Genomic DNA, 17,170 nt, shown 5'->3' on the forward strand with positions numbered 1-17,170 from the left:
ACCTTTACAACCGCCAAACAAGGTCCTCAAAATGCAAGGAGGTACAGAAGATGAAAAAGGGGTCATTAAAAATACGGCGGTATCTCTGAAAATGTCACTGGATGCTTGCAACCAGAGAGGCTTCTGACCAAGTTGTCCTGGGATCCAAATGCAGCAACAATTATGGTTCATGCATATTTAATGACTGTTAAATGAACAGGTAATATAGCTGATAAAGGCTGGCCTAGCTGAGTGTATTACTGAAGTTTAGCTACCACAAACCCAAAAATTAAGGAAAACAATGTGCCTTTTTAAGCCTTGGACTAGTTATGAACAGTGTCATTTATACACATACATCTTTGCTGTCATAATACATTGTTTCTTCCATTTTCTATGGACTGTAACAACAAACTTTATTGCTCTCTCCAAATTAAGTGTTTCCTAGCCTACTGCACTAATAACTACTCAGGAACATTTTTGGTGCAGATGAGCAGTTCAGGCTTTAAAAGAGATTACATGTGGTCATATAAAACCCAATCACTTACATTTATTTTTTACCTTTCTGCTCTCGCTGGCAGTTGTTTCTATACATCTGAGTGTTCCTCTGATATCCCTGTATGTTGATTGGTTTTGTACATGCTTGTTGTCACAGCAGAGGTGGGAAAATAAGCATAGGGAGACAAAATATATAGGACAATATATAGGACAAAAAAAAAAAAAAAAAAAAAAAGACTGAAACCCTAAAAACACTGATCAGAGAGCTCTTAAAAAATCAAACTCTAGCCTTCTACTTTGTCAAGACAGGTTTCTGCAATGAGCCATTTGCATCCACTACCGATTTCCTACATACAGAATAACACGCAGCGTGACTCCAGGCCAGCGCTGGGAGCCGCGGCCCAGCCCGGGCTGGCTGGGTTCGGCCCCGGCCCCGGTGCCGGTGCAGCCTCCGCTCGGCTCCGCTCCGCCCGGCCCGGCCCTGCGCGGAAACCTCCGCCCGCGGGCAGGGAGGGGGAGACCGGGGAGAGGCAGGCAAGGAGGCGGGGAAAGAGCGGGAGAAGAGCGGGAGAAAAGCGGGAGTAGGCCGGGGGAAGGCGGCCCCGGCGGCGGGAGCGGCCCCGGGCGCGGTGCGGGGAGGCCGGGCCGGCTCCGGGAGCCGCTGCTCCGCGGGGAACCTTCCCCTCCGCCCCGGCCCGGGACAACAGGGGCCCGGGCGGCCGCGATGGACTCCGGCAGCGAGACCCACGAACTCAACGGGACGGCGGAGGGCGCGGAGTCGGCGGCCGAGGAGCAGGTGAGGGCCGGGCCCGGCGGGGCGGGGGGACCCGGCGCCCGCGTCCTTCCCGGCGCCGCGTCCATCCCGTCGTGTCCCTCCCGAGGCCGGGCGGGACGGGGACTCCGCGAGGTGCGGTGGTGGTCGGTGCTGCTCTGTTATTGCTGCGTTTTTACCTGCCTTATTGCTGCGTTTTCACCTGCCTTTCGCGCACTCCGCGCTCGTGCTGGGAGGCCGCCGGGCAGGGCCGGGCAGAGCATCCCCGGCCGCCCCCGGCTCCTGCCGCTGCCGCCCGCCAGCAGGGCCCTCCTCGCCCGGGGCCCGCCCGCAGCTCGCCGCACCGGCAGGGCTTTGCCCACCCAGCTGGCTTGGCGGGGGGCGCGGGACATCCGCGCAGAATAAGCAATTACAAAACTAGGAGGAATTACCGAAGCGGTTGTGCGTGTATCGTTAATTTCCACGCAGTAATCAAAATAAAAACAAGAATACCCAGCTTTTTCATACTATGTGTAGTCAAAACATGACCAGACATGCTCTCTGGGAAGTATTCATCCGCATTCTGTTTAAGTATAGAGGATGTTTGCAGAACGTGCCAGTTATCTGAAGAAAACAGATGGGGAAAAGAGTGTCTTTTATCTTGTTTGGAAAGGACTAAACTCTAAAGGCAGCTCTTACTCCAGTCTAAGTCTCTGCCACACAGAAACCGCTGTGCGAAACCCTCTTATGTGTCACTGGTAAAACGTACTGGTTACGGACGGACTGGGCTGATTGTGTAGCGCATCTGTCCTTCCTCCCACCCTCCCTCCCTAACAAACCCTTGGAGTCATGGATATGAAACCAAGAAAAATAAAAATCTGTTTTTAATAAATCCTGGAAATCCTACCTAAAGTTAATCAAGGCTGGGATATGCAGGTCAAACAGGTGGTCTGGAGTGGTTTCCTCTAAACCTCTCACTTCTCAGGAGTTCTCTCATTTTCTTGACGCAGCTTTGTGATTGCATCACAAGTACTCTTGATGGGGTTTTTTTCCCCAATGTGGTCTGCACCAATAATTTTTCAGCAACTTTCCTGTTTTACTTCATCTTCGGTTGCAAGCAACCCTCATTTTGTTACATCTTTCCCATCAAAACTCAAGTTCTCAGTAAGTGCCATATAAAGAATAAGCAGTGAGACATGCTATTCCATTGTTTTAAATGTATACAGTGGCACTTCAGTGAACTTCATAAACACTTTTTAAATTTTCTCATGCACACACACACACACACACACACACACACACAAAGTATAGGTAAAGCAAGGTAAAGCAGATGGGGAGAGATTTTTCAAAAACCCATATCTGAATAGAAGATATCTTAAAAAATCTGTCAGCGTTCACAATTCCCACAAACAAAAGAACATGCCAGTTCAGCAGCCACCTAAACCTGGAGAGACCATCTGCAGCTGCCTGAATCTTCTGTATTGGAGTCAAAAGTGTGTCTCCTTTGAGGAATGCTCACAGGCATCAGAACATGGGTCACTCTTGTTTCCTTCCTGCCCGTCCCAGCATCTGTCCTCTCCTCAAAACCAACTCTCTTGCACACCTTCACCACAGACCACTACCTTCTCATACAGAAGAGCTGACATGAAATGCAGCTGTGGTTGTTACCTTCAAAGCAATCAAAGCATAAAAATTTTAAAAAGACCAGTTAAGCTCTCAGTAGTTCTGAACAAGTGGTCACACAGTGGTTTGATGTGGTTTATTTTTACTCCAGCATTCATTGGAATACATTTTTTTAGCAGATGTCAGGCTTTTGGAAGCATGAAATTGCCTGCCTCTAGGATTGGACTGGTGTGGCACACCTCGGTGACTAATATGTGTGATTACACCTGGCAGAAGTATCTCGTCTCTTCTTAAAAGGATCTGTTCATACAAATACAGATTATAACTGTTTTTTCATCCACTTGCTTTCCTTGTTCATGGTCCATATTGAAACACTCTCCATCTACCATGTTGTAAAATCTAGTTCAGTGTTTCCAAGATAACAGGATGTGCTAGATGAAGGAGTTAAAGAAGAGCTATGAAAAAGGTGAATGAGAGTTGGATAGTAGAAATAAACGGTTTTAATCATGTTATTCCTAAAAATGTGTTGAAGTCCATGTTTTAATTCAGGAGTAATTTGGAACATGAAAGTAATTTGAAACATGGCAGTTTCTTTGCATCATACTGCAAGTAACCAGCCTGTAGGAACTGGAAATTATTTTGCTGCATGTAGCCTAAAATGGTATGTTCTCATTACGCATATCAAACTGAATTTGGAGTGTTCTAGATACTCCAAATATTGATACTATTGGTGTTAAGTTTTTGCTTGCATGTTTTTTAAGTAGCTAGAGTAAACAAACAGTGTGTTAACCACACAAAATAGACAGTCCACAGCCCAGTTGTGAGTAATAGTATTGTAAGACCAAATGACTGGAATGAGTAGTAATAATGCAAGGAAGAAAATATTATACGGGAGCAAACTTCTATTTAAATAGCTGTGTGAACGAATTCAAGTTACTCCTTCATTTCACAAATTTAGTCATGAGGTGTGCTGATTATTTTACAGTAATTTAATGAGTAGAAATATTTTAACTGGATCCTGGACCAGTACAGCTTTAGGAAAATAGTGCTTGGCCCTCAGCAAACTGTACTTTTCCCTTTTTTAATATTAACTTTTATAGCTCTCAGGAGTCAACATGATTGCCACAGTTTTTTTCTTGATGTAGTCATACTTGCATGTTCTGTTTGTATAAAAGTGATTCTTCTTAAGCACAGGGTTTTGGAGCTGCTGGAAAGTCATGATGTCTGTGAAATAGAAACACATGCTGAGTTTTTCCTTTTTCCTTTTCCTTTTTTTTTTTTTTTTTTTTTTTTTTTTTTTTTGTATTTGCCTGCAACGCAACCACAGCATGTGATTGCAGAGTTCTCACAAGCTAGTTAATGTTACACTGGGTTGGTGCTTGGGTGAACATTTCCCCCCTTTCCTCACAATGAAATTTCCATGGGAAATGAAACTGATGATTCATTCCAGAGCCAGAGTAGGGGTTTTTCTCTCTTGAGTCAGTGCTAAGCTGAACAAGTGATCTGATGTTTTTTTGAAGGATAAACCACAGAGTATCTTCTGAGGAGGTGTACAAAGGATCCATTAGAGATAAGGAGGCCACAAGGATGGTGAAGGGCCTGGAGGGGAAGCCTTGGTCTGTTCAGCTGGAGAAGAGGAGGCTGAGGGGAGGCTCACTGGGGTCAACAACTTCCTTGTGAGTGGCAGAGGAGGGGCACTGATGTCTTTTTGTGGTGATCAGTGATAGGGCTTGTGGGAACCTCCTGAAGTTGTGTCGGGGAGGGTTAGGTTCTCTCTCAGGGAAAGGTTCTTCCCCAGAGGTGCTGGCACTGCCCAGGCTCCCCAGGGAATGGGCACGGCCCCGAGGCTGCCAGAGCTCCAGGAGCCTTTGGACAGCGCTGCCAGGGATGCCCAGGGTGGGATTGTTGGGGGGTCTGGGCAGGGCCAAGGGTTGGACTGGGTGGTCCCTGCGGGTCCCTTCCAACTCAGCCTATTTTGTGATTCTGTAATCATCCATTGCATGACTGATAGGGCTTAAAATATTTTTGTTGGAAGAATACTTTTTTCTTTGTTGAATATTTTACCTGGTTGTTTTTAGATCAGCAAGATCTCTGAGATGGAGGGGAAGTCTAACTTCAGAGTGGCCATATATGGCCCTTTGCAATTTCAGTGTGTAGGTGATGGAGATAGGGACAGAAATCCTACAACTATAAGTATTATTAAATACTAGTGTAAAGTCGCTGGTTCGATCCTTTAACTGTAGGTTTGATCTTAGAAAAAAATAAAAGTTCTGAAATGGTGTTCTATTTTAGTCCAGTATTATTCCTTTTATGTCTGATCCATCTCTTTTTTTATTTAACTGGAATTTTTTCCAAACATGAAATTTCCCCTCAAAGATCTGAAAAAATTAGCCATGTGGTATTTTTCTGCAAGATTAGTACTGCAAAAACATAGTAAATTACTTCTTAAACAAAATTGCTTTTTAGCATCTTTTTAACAGTTATGATTGGGAAGAATATTGCAGAACACAGTAAAGAGCTGCCCCACTAAGTTCAGTATGGCTCAGCTTTAGTTCTGCACAGCTTCATTATTATTTAGCAAGTTTCCTTTGTTTTATAATTCACACTTATTCCTAAACACAAGATTTTCAGGAAGCTTGCTCTATGGCATTACAAACCCTGAGGTCATTTTGGTCCATTCTCATTTTCAGTCAAGCCTGTTGGCCCATAAAATTGCATTAATAGCTAACCCCAAATACAAAGAAAACTGCCGTAATACTTTCTACAACAATTTACTGTATTTAGCAAAGATACTTTATTGTTTTCAAATATTTCCATTTTCAGTGCTGTTTCCTTCCTGTTGAATCACCAGGTGGGGCTTAGCTGTGATTCACTCGGCACCTAAGGACATTTGCTGCAGAGCCGCTTGTATTTGCTTTTTAATAAATGTAACTAATAACTCCTTTCTGTACTTGAAAGGGCCTCAGTTTTTCTGGCTGTACCATTGAAATGGGGAGCGAAGCAAAGCAGACGCAGAGTCTGTACCAGCACAGAGGGACTGTGAACCAGTCTTGGAGTGAAGGTTCCATCTTACAGAATCAAAAACATGCCTGTTTATGACATGGCATTGTAGCTTTATCCTTGCAGAGTGCAGTGCTCTGGGCAAGCAAACAGCCCCTGCTTCTATGAAGAGACCTAGAGTGGTGCTGCCTGTGGGGACAGCACCATGACACTGTGAAAATCAGCTCCTCCATGGTATTCTTCCAGTCACATGGAGCAGGAGGGAGAGGCTTTTCACTCCTGTCTTTTGTCTAACTGTGCATAGACCATCAGGGCAGGTTGTTGTGCTGTGAGGCTGAAGCTTTGCAGCACTGGACACCTGAAGGCAGGCCGGCAATACTGCAGGGAATGGAGTCCCAGCTGCACATGGCTCTTACACACATGTGAACTCACTGCTGGCTTTGCTCAGACTCCTTTGGAGACACAAACACGAGGGCTTAGCTTGTCTCTACCAAGGAATTTGAATGTTGAATATGTGTGAGGAGGTGTTTTGGTTGCGCTGAGACTGAAGCAGGTCTCATGCAATGCGTACTGCTCTTTTGCCAAGTGATACCTGCAGGAAAAGCATTCCTTTACGTGTACCTAGAAAATCTCCAGACATTCCACTGTCCCTCTGCACGGCCCTGTGGATGATCACAGCACAGTAAGTGTTGTTTGGTGCTGTGGGCTGCACATGTTGCTGCGTGCCCTGAAACCATAAAGCCACATAACCAAGTTCTACTGTAATTTCTGTTGTACAGACTGTCACTCTCCTGAGGTTAAGGCAGCATCTCTTCTTTCATTACCTGTGTATATATTGCTGTGTAACACACAGTCTGATCTTAGAAAGTGCTCGTGTGGTACTGACTGCATCAGCTTCAATACCTCTGGCAGTGGCCTTCAGCTTGCTCCCAGAAGACAAGGCTAATTTGCTCTTTTTTTTTGGACTTTCATTTTATGGTTTTCCAGCATCAGTCAGGAGACAGGAAGTGAATGTTTCTGGGGTTTTCATGATTACTGGTCATTTTTCCTGGTGAAGGCAAGATCACAGGCTGAGAAAAAGCTCTGGCATTTACTGCTGCCCTATTACACTCAGTCAAACATTTAGGCTTGTGGTGGATGACATGTCTGGTGAAAACAGGTCAAGTCTGGTATTTAAATGCCCTGAAAGAACTGGCAATGTGTACATGAATATCTACCCTGTTTAAAAGGACACTTTCAGGTCTGGACTGTGGCAAGCCTGGCTTGGGAGTTGATAATGTTTAGTGCTGCTGAGGAGAGTAATTAGGGGGTGTCTTCTGCATTTGAGCTAGCCTGCAAAGCCAGACTCCTTTCACAGGAGTCTGGCAAGCAGGAACACATTTGGGCAGTAAAAAAGTCTCTAAGAAGTAGATTTAAAGAAGACAGCTAGAATAAGCTTACTTTTCATATATTTGTCTATCATTTTTAAAGTGTGGAATTAAGAGCAGAAAGAATGAAATTCCTAACCTGTTCAGAGACAGCAGGATAGAGCATCACTTACTCTTCCTTCCTTGTGGATTTGGGCAGCTAAATCTAACCTAGTTACCCTAAGCTGCATCTAATGCATAGAGAAGTAGGCACCTCTGGGAGACCAGCAGTCAAATTTCAAGTCAGGTCACATGAATCATCATCAGGAAACTCATATATTCATCCCGTTGGGTTAACTGGCCCTACGTTTGCCCTGCAGTTGGTTTTTATTTTCCCGTTTGTTTGCAGACCAATTTAAAAAAACAAACAAATGAAACAACCCAAAACCAGCTGATGTGAAAATGGGGAAAAAAAGATTCCCTTGTAACTGGGCAATTCTTGGCAGCAGCACATCATATGATAGTTAAGGGGAAAAACATCTGTGTGTGGCTGTATGGATGGCCCTGGACAGTAGCATGGTGGAGGAAGGAATAGCAAGGAAAGGAGGGCAAGCAAAGCTCACACAGTGGCCAACTTCACATCAGTCCTTAAAAGAAGACTCATGACTAATGAAATAACTTTCTGGATGTGTAAGGAGAGAAAGTGAATTTAATAAATATCTGTATTTTTAAGTGCCTTCAGGAGTAAATTAGTCACAACAACATTATTTTTGTTGTTTGCTGGTTTGTGTTACCATGATTTTTCCCTCCCTCCAGAACTTTTTCTCAGTGCAAACTTTTCAACCTTTCCAGTCCCTTCTTTTCCCAGAGTAGAAACATGCTGACTGTTTAAACTGATCCCGCAGGCAAGCTGGAAAAAGTGCCAAAGGGCAGCAGAAGCAGGCACTGTTTTCTGCTCTCCTTCTGGAGGACACGGGTAACAGTGGGAGAGCTGCACAGAAGATCTCTGCACTGTTGTGGCTCTGCTCTCACTCACCATCAATTAAGAGATATGAATAACCATTTTCCTCTCTGCTGGCTCCAGCGCAGGAGGTGGCAGTGGTTCCAAAGGAACAGACCCATCAACATCAACCACTATGCCAACAAGAAGAGTGCGGCCGAGAGCATGCTGGACATCGCCCTCCTGATGGCCAACGCCTCCCAGCTCAAAGCTGTCATGGAGCAAGGGCCCTCCTTTTCCTTCTACGTCCCGCTGATCATTCTCATCAGTCTGTCGCTCACCCTACAAATTATGGTGGGAGTGCTCCTGATATTCCTTGGTAGGTAGCAACAGCAAGAACCACTGACTTGTATTTTTCTTATAGGACACAGCCTATACCATGGTAAATAAACACAGCCTTTGCTTTTAAAAAGCCTTTACCTCAGAACCGATTCAGGTTAGAATCACAGAATCATTTAGGTTGGAAAAGACCTGTAAGATCATCTAGCCCAAAAGTTAACCCAGCACTGCGCTGTTCACCACTAAACCATGTACACAAACATCACAATTGCACGTCTTTTAATTATCACCAGGGATGGTGATTCAACCACTTCCCTAGGCAGCCTGTTCAAATGCTTGACAACCCTTTCAGTGAAGAAATTTTTTCTAATATCCAAAAATACAGATTTTCTCTTGAAACCATAGAAATATTGCAACAAAGGAAGAAAGGGCAACTTTATGTGAAATCTTCCATTTTTATCACCTTCCTCCTACTCATTTGCCCATACTATGAATATTTTTTTCCTCCAGAAAGCCTGAGGAGGAAGGAAAGTTATGAAATATTGTAAAAGAAACATCAGTAGGCCAGATAGGATAATGCAGTCTATCCAGTTTCATAATAATGTTTTTGGCAAGACCTGTTACTTAATCTTATGACTGAAATGCATTTCTTCCGTGCCATATACGAAAATAATGTGAATGTGGAACTCCATAAGAGAACTGAAAGTCAAAATGTCCGTCATCATATTGGTGTGGCATGTTGTCTTTAGCTTGGCTGTGTTGCAATCAAACTGCATCTACCATTGCCCACTTGGAATAAATGACACCGCCACTGGTAGGAAACAGCTGTGGATCATTTCTGCTAGTGATATGGGATCATTTATTCTCATAACATTTTTCAAATCCCATCCTTTACCTTAGTGGGAACTATATAACTGACCTTGGGTCTAATGTAAATGAAAAGGCAGACTTCAAACATGGCATTTAATGAGTTATGGGTGCCACCTTTGGCATCCCTGTCAATCTTTCCGTATTCTGCTCTCTTATCACAGCTGAAAGAGAGTTCAAGGAGAAAGTTCCTAAGGATCCAGGATACACTTGGCTTACAATACTCACAGTTGATGTGGCTTTTTTCTTTCTTACAAAAGAGATGGAATACAGCTGTCTCTGCATTTGTTAGAGATGGTGCAAGAGCAGAATCCAGGTCTTGGCTCAGAGGAGATTGCAGAAGGGGACTGGAAAAAAAAAACAACCTGTTGATGCTGGCAGGTGTGGGAGACAAGTAATGGAAAAATCAGTAAAATACTTCTATGTTCCTTGGTTGAAGGCATCTCCCTGGTTGCTTCAGCAGGCTTTGAGGCTGTAAACAAGCTCCCTGTCTTTCTGTTGGGCAGTAATTTCTCAGTTTATGCTGAGATACTGCTTGTTTCTGCGAGACACTGCGGAAATGGTTTAAATTGCTGTTATGTTACGGGCCACATGTTCCATCGGATAGGTGGTTGGAAACAGGGACAACACGCACACCTCAAAGCTCCATGCGACAAACAGCGTGTTTTGGTGTCCAAACCTAATATATATAGGGAATTTGAAAACCCTGGTCTCAACTGCTAATTGGTCTGATCCCCACACTGCCCAGCTCCTGACCAGTGAGATGTTTTCAGCTTAGGATGGAACCTAATTGGTTGAGGCTCCTGTCTGTCAACCCAGGGACCAGTTTGTGGAACCAGTTGGGTTTCTTATTTATAGCCAAATTAATTGCCCAGTACAAGCCATCTTGTACTGTGACAAATTGCTGTCAATTTTATCTTTGTCACATTGAGGGTAACAGAGCCCTTGGCTTATGGTGATGCACTCTTGGAGCAGTGTTGTCCTGCTGAGGTCAAAGACAGGAAGAACACAGGAAACAGGACACACAGGTATGAAGATACAGGCATCAGAGCAAGAACTTGCTTTTCACAATGTATGTTTTATAGTTTTGGCTTGCAGGAATAGTTTGTTTCTGTTCAGCCATGAAATTCCGTCTCTTCAAGCTCTCACACAGCCAAACAAAAGTCTGTGCCACCATCCAATTTCTTTCCTTGAGTCAGGGTTTTAACCTGGGAGCTACCAGTTCTCACAGTTTCTACTAGGTATTAAAAGCTTTTCCTCCTTCTAAAGAGCCTTTCACGAAAACAATGTGAGAAATGTTCAGCAAACTTGTCCTTGGAAGGGATTTGTTGACCTTAACTTTTTGGAAGAAACGCAAAGAATGTCTTGAAATGGATTCAGTGGCATGAAATTATAGTAATCCATTATAATAAAATACTTAAAGAATAACTGTTCTTAAGAACATTTTCACAAACACCCTCATCTTAAGTCCTGTAATTACAAAGATAGGATTACTGCAATTCTACTCCAAACTTTTCCTAAACTGACAAGTATTACTTATCTTCTCTGACCCTCCTTTGGACAAAGGGACAGCTCTGAAAGTGTCAGTTTGCTTATCAGCATGATTGCTTGTAGCTCACATAACAGGTTAGGCCATTATTGCCTTTCTATTTTTATCCAATTGTCTCAAATGCTCTTATTCCATGTTTCAGAGCTAATGATTCAGTTTCATTTATTCTTCATTCACATGGCAGTACTAGAGTCCTTCCAGGTCGTGTTGGGTGCAAGTATTCAGTATATGCCTCCAGATACTTTACAGATGTGTAAACTCATTTTAAGGTTGAAGTACTACTGAACTTAAATTATTTCATGCCTGTAGAGGTGTGCAGTAGCTTCTCGGGGCAGTTCCCCCACACTGTTCTTCAATGCTTTGCCTGGCCTGTGATGTTTGACTACACTGCTTCAGCAAACAGGACTTGAGTAGGTGCTCAGAATTCCTTGAAACCAAAACAGCATTATTAGGGACCCCAGGTGAAGCTGGCTGTTAGCACTTCAGCATCACAAGTGTGTTTGCGACCACTTAAGTGCTTCAACAGCAAGGGATATTGGTTCACTTCTGCAATATGGAACAGGGTGATGATGGTACAAGCAAGTAACAAATTTATTTTGTGTGGGAGAGTCATAAGCTGTATGTATATGTATGTGCCTATTAGAAGGAGCTGTAGGTTTTATGTTGCTGTAAAAACTTGTCTGGTATAAACTTTCTGTCACTTGTTGTGCACATGCAGACACAAGCTCCAGTGATTTATGGTCTTGAAAACTTGGAGTCTCAACAGACAAAATGGATTCTCAAAACTTGCTCCAGAATTCATCAGCACTCACTCCATCAGCATCAAAGGAATGTAGCCAAGGGTTTCAGCTGCAGGGCCCTTGCTGGCAGAGAACAGAGACAGGAAACTCTTGCGTTTTTACATGGTGTTTCAGTGGGCATGATAGTATTTGGTCAAAGTTGGACCTGATGACCTTGGAGGTCTTTTCCAGACTTAATGATTCTATGATGCCAGGCAAGTGCCCCAGAGTCCTCACTGTCTTAAACCAAAACTATTATCAGCCCAATGTAACTAATTTGTATGCTATCATGAGGCCTGGAATCAAAGCTTACCCTACATTAATGCTTGTGTGAGCCTCCCTCACTCCCTTTAGCAGTTCAACCAAAAAACAGCTGCAGGAAACAAAGGAAAATGTTTACACAGCAGATGCTCTCTGTATAAAGGACTGCAGCTACACTGCTCTGACACCTCCCTCTGTTTAATAGATAGAGTACCCTTCCTTTCTAAAAACAGAATCAGGGCAAAGGCAGGGAGTAGAAGGGAATACAAGCTGGGGAGGGACACCAGTACAGAAAAAATCCAGCACTGGTTACAAGACTTGTAGCATTTTAACTAGGAAATTTAACTTCATCCTGTCAGGACTTGAAGCTTCATGTATTCAAGACTGAAATAATTTTTAAATGCTTAAAGTCTGCAACAAAGCTAGGCTTCAAAACATCAAGAACTCAAAAGATTTCTAGTGATGTTAGTGCATCCGTTACTTCCCATATGTCTCCACAGAGATTAGATGCTAATTACTGGAAGTTAATAAGCTCCTTGTGGTTACAGACCTTCCCCTTGGCACTTCCACTGACACTGCAGAATCTGACTTCCCTTTTAAATAGGACTGATCCAAGTAGCTTAGCATAAGGTAAATTCTGTAACTGCAGCAGTATGAAACCTTTTATTCTGGATTTTGAAATATACATATTATTAAACATTTTTTCTCCTTTCTCTTTGAAGTAAAATATGACCTTAACAACCCTGCAAAACACGGAAAGCTGAATTTCCTCAACAACCTTGCAACTGGACTAGTATTCATTATAGTTGTTGTGAATATTTTTATCACTGCCTTTGGAGTGCAGAAACCAGTTGCTGAGCCAATATCAAGACAGTAAGAACCAGGTGAGTGTGGTCTCCTGCAGCATGAGGTAGCAGAGCACTGCATCCAGAAATGCAGGGCACACTGGGGCACGTTAGAAACAGCCACAGGCTGATCTGTACTGTTGAAGTTCTTGCAGATACCTGAGCTCACTTCCCATTAGTGCAAAAGCAGAAGCTGCTGGGAACTGGTAAGCTATTACAATGTGTTTGTGAGTGTGGAGTTCAAAAGTTGATGGCAGCACGTGTCACCCGTAGGAAGTGTAAGGATTGTCCTGGCCTAGCCACTCCTTTTCCTTACTGCTGACTGAGATAATAAGGGAAATAATGTTGTTCTGCTTTCTCCAAATGCCTGTCCTTTTTTTGAGGAAGGTTTGCATCCAGTCTGTTACTTAACACTGAAGACAATCTGTTTCCAAGTAGGGCTGTTAAATCTGACATGTAACACTGCACATGCTGGAGCCTCTCAGTTTCTGTGCTGGCTGCAGATCGTGTGGCTCCTCTGTCCTTCACAGGACAGGGCTTTGCTCTGTGGGAGACTGAGCTCACAAAGATGAGCACTATCACTTCACATGTGGCCATTTAGGACAATGTTGTTGCTCTACCTGCACTTGCAGCTTTGTTCTTTACTTACACAGAAGGATAAACACAGGAATTATGGGGATCGAACTGGGTATCTTCCTAGCATCATAGATATGATGAGCAGTTTGCGAGGAGATAAACCTAAATTACAGGCTTGTAATGCAAGAAGCACTATGGCCAACATCTGCCTTTAAAATAACACTGCTAAGTCTGTGTGTGCCAACATTGCTCTGGCACTTGGTCTCCCAGATCTCAGCCCAAAATCAGACATGCTGAAGAAGGAATGACTGAGCTGACAGGCCATGATTGCACTCTGTACTACACAGACAGCCCATGCAAGTAACATTACTGCTTTGTGCAGACTTCTACAGGAAAGCCTTTCTCCATGAGAAAGAAGATACAAGGCCTTTAAACCATGAGTCTGTAGATGAAAGGTGCAGCAGAAATCTGTAACAAAAATGGGAGTCAAACTAAAATTTATCATCAGTCAAAATAGCATGAGGGGAAAGAATTGTAAAGTATTACTAGGAAAATGAAGAACTACAGTAATTTATCTCAGGGTGTGGGTGTAATTTTCTGCTTTAACCAAAACCTGTGAAATTCTGACAGTGAAACAAGATCATTTTAATGCATTTCCTGGCCACAGTTGCTACAAACAGACTAATAAGTACTTAATTTTAACAGCGAAGAGCACGTAGATTATCTGAGCTGTTACCCAAAATGCAAGTAGAAGGTTGACTTCAGCAGTCCGTGTTGAAGCAGTACTGTCTCCGTCTCTCTGGGTGCCTCCCAGTGAACCCCGGCCAGCCCCCAGTACTGAAGCACTGACCCCAGAATTACACTGGGAAAACCAAGAGAGCTGCATGAAAGATTATTGGAATTTTAGCTGCCTTCACCAGACAAAGCACACAAAATACCAAGGACAGAGGCAGAGACAAGGATCTGAAATAGGCATAAGGAAGCTCAGAACAGGACCAGAAGCTGTGGGCTACTGCCTCCATGCTCTCACACATGCAGTTTCCTAATTAAACAGCCAAATGTGGTGTCCAGATCCTGTTTTTTGCTGCAGACTTGTTAAATGTGAAAGTTCTGTATTGATTTGGAGCATTACAGCTGTTGTTTGCATTTGTACCCATTGCCCTTGCTAAAAACATTTGGTCATCTGAATGTAACCTAAAAAATAAGTGTTTTTCAGTCTGTTGCCACAGTCTCCTCAAAACCCTGAGAGAAGTGGGAGGCCACCATGTTCTGGCTTCACCTTTACTATTACCCTTTTCCACAGAAAACTTAATTCCCACTTTAAAGTAAATGTGTCATTTACTGTAATTCCTGTATCACTAAAATATCAATATCTTTGTGTTTCAGAGACCTGGAGCATTCATTTTAGATGTCATTTGCAGTTGAGCCAGCCACACTGGACACAGTGAGAAAAGAAAAATAATTTGAAGAAGCTGGACACACCAAGCAGCTTTCCCAAGCTTCCAACACACTTGTATACCTGAAATTTTTCCATGTGTTAATATTTAAATTGTTTGACATCTGAGAAAAGGTTAGCTTTGCCCCAAGGATGCTGTTTTTCTGGAATATTGGCATTTCAATTTCTGAAGAAACTTTTTTGTTCCAGAGAAGTGACATAAATTCATGAAACAAGGAAATATCATCTGATAGCATTTCACAGGACTTTTCTTTTTATATGCCTTTGGTTTTTGTGGCAATTTGTCATTTCTACAATGGTAAGAAATGTCAGGCCTTTGATTCTGGCATGGTCACATTGTCCTTTATTTCACTGCTTGGCACCAAGCCATTGTACTCTGTAGCCCAGCAGGGCTCTTCCTTTGCAGTGTGTAAAATAACTGCTTTTGCACAGCTTTTTGGTTTGCTTTTTTCCCACTCTAGCTAAAGGAAAGATGAGACAAACAGAAACAAGCAGCATTCTTCTGTCCGATTTTGTTCACAGGTAATCATTTGTGTTGTTTCTTCTGGACACACTTAAAATTTCCTGTCCTTCATGCACAGACACAAATCACCTAATTGTTAATGGTTTCTTACCGTGAACTGCTACTCTGTGTTTTCTGTGCATTATATGTATTTATTTGAATCATAGAGTGGTTTGGATTCAAGGGACCTTTACAGGTCATCTTGTTCCATCCTGTCCCAGGCTGCTCCAAGCCCCGTCCAGGCTGGCCTTGGACACTTCCAGGGATTCAGGGGCAGCCACAGCTGCTCTGGGCACCCTGTGCCAGGGCCTCAGCACCTTCATTGTAAAAGGTTCTTTCTTATATCAAATTTCTATTAGAAACGCTATTAGAAGTGCCACCTTTTCTGGGCTCTACTGGTAAACTGGAGGCTCCAGGGTGAACATTACCTGTTAAACTGGTACCAAGTGCCTGTCAGCGAAATTCAAATGGCAAAATGAACTGAGTTTTTCTCTCTACTTTCCTCTCTCTCTTCCCATCGATTGCTGCTGTTTTGTTCCTTTTATGAGTTTATGACTAAAAGCAAAATAAATTTTTAAATTTTTGTTTTTAAATATATATAGAGAGTTATAAATATCTTCTAGCCTCTTACCTGCAGGCTCAGGGACTTACACTTTTTCTAAATACACTATTGCTAATAATGGTGTAGGTTACAAGAATTTCTTCAACAAAAACATTTTAGTAATTTTTTTCCAAAGTATCATACCTGCAATCTAAGTTTTCTAGGTTGCACTTATATGTAGATGCAAGATATAGATTTGTATGAATCAATTTTCTTGGCATCAATTTTCAAAAGCTCCTTTGTACATAAGAATAGAAGATTGAGTTCATGTGTCTCATCTCATTTACAGGTTTTGTTACTGACCTTTCTCTTTGGGTATGCCTCAAAGCCCACTGATGTACCAGATTTCATGTATATTTTCTGTAAGAATTGCTAACAGAAAACAAATGAAACTCGTGTGATTAGTAATGGAATGGATATTCTTTTTTATTTTCTAATTTGTCTTTTGTTGCTTCATTTACATTGTAACATGTATTTAACCCGTATCCAGCAGGCAGTGGTTTAATTTTGTGAGCTGTACTAACGTAAACATAACTCAGAACAAGTTCTGAATGAGGCATGCAGGACAACTTCCTTCCTGTATTTATTTGTCACAAAGCACCAACTGCTGTAGGACTCTTCGTGCCCACTCGTGGCTGTCACACTTCTGATGCTGCTTCCCATGTCTTTTATTGTGATTAAATAAGATTTGCAAAACATTCTCAGGTGTGAAATCTGTACTTTTAGTCTTTGAAGCCTTCAGAGTTCATATATTTTTTAGCAGACAGAAGCATCTGCAAGTTGGTTTCAATTATAAATAATTTAATCACAGGATTATTATTCTTTTAAGTCAGGTGCTGCTTTAAAATCCAGGCAATTATCTCAGAGGGGCAACAAACAAATGCATACGTTTGACTCATTCTTGGACTCGTTCTTTGGGTTGCTGTGCTTTTTCAGGGTTCTTGGTTGGAGGCAAATATCTCTTTTAAAAAGAGGTCATCAATAATGAAGCGCGATGAATTTTCCAGGCTGTGTGAGGAGCAGTTCGTGCCAGGTCAGCCGTTTGCTCCTGTTTCATAAGCTGTGGGCAGGGAGAGCACTGCTCATGGTCCTTCTCATTAGTCCCTTCAGCACCCAGAATAGCCTGGGCTGGGATTTTCAGCGTAGCTGTACTTACTGAAGCAGGTGACAACAACCATATTTACTGGAACTCACTGGGTATTTGTCTTCTAAACCAGGTCACTGCTGGAGCTCATTCTGATGCTGAGTCTTACATAAAATG

General features: G+C 42.8%; 1 protein-coding gene across 2 annotated transcripts; it reads left to right on the plus strand.

Annotated features, from left to right (window-relative positions):
• Positions 1-1,059: 1,059 nt before the first annotated feature.
• Positions 1,060-16,614, plus strand: NINJ1 (ninjurin 1). 2 transcript variants are annotated; one of them, XR_005952272.1, is made up of 5 exons: positions 1,060-1,270; positions 8,279-8,513; positions 12,652-12,813; positions 12,921-12,980; positions 14,737-16,614. XR_005952272.1 is itself a non-coding variant. In XM_041399598.1 (4 exons), the coding sequence occupies exons 1-3, from the start codon at positions 1,199-1,201 to the stop codon at positions 12,804-12,806; spliced, it is 462 nt and encodes a 153-aa protein (XP_041255532.1). In that variant the 5' UTR covers positions 1,060-1,198; the 3' UTR covers positions 12,807-12,813; positions 14,737-16,614. The 2 variants fall into 2 exon arrangements, 1 of the variants encoding a protein (XP_041255532.1); XM_041399598.1 differs by lacking the exon at positions 12,921-12,980.
• The last annotated feature ends 556 nt before the right edge of the window (positions 16,615-17,170 follow it).

The sequence above is a fragment of the Onychostruthus taczanowskii genome, unplaced genomic scaffold, assembly GCF_017590055.1.
Source record: "Onychostruthus taczanowskii isolate IOZ18803 unplaced genomic scaffold, ASM1759005v1 scaffold166, whole genome shotgun sequence".
NCBI classification, from domain to species: domain Eukaryota; kingdom Metazoa; phylum Chordata; class Aves; order Passeriformes; family Passeridae; genus Onychostruthus; species Onychostruthus taczanowskii.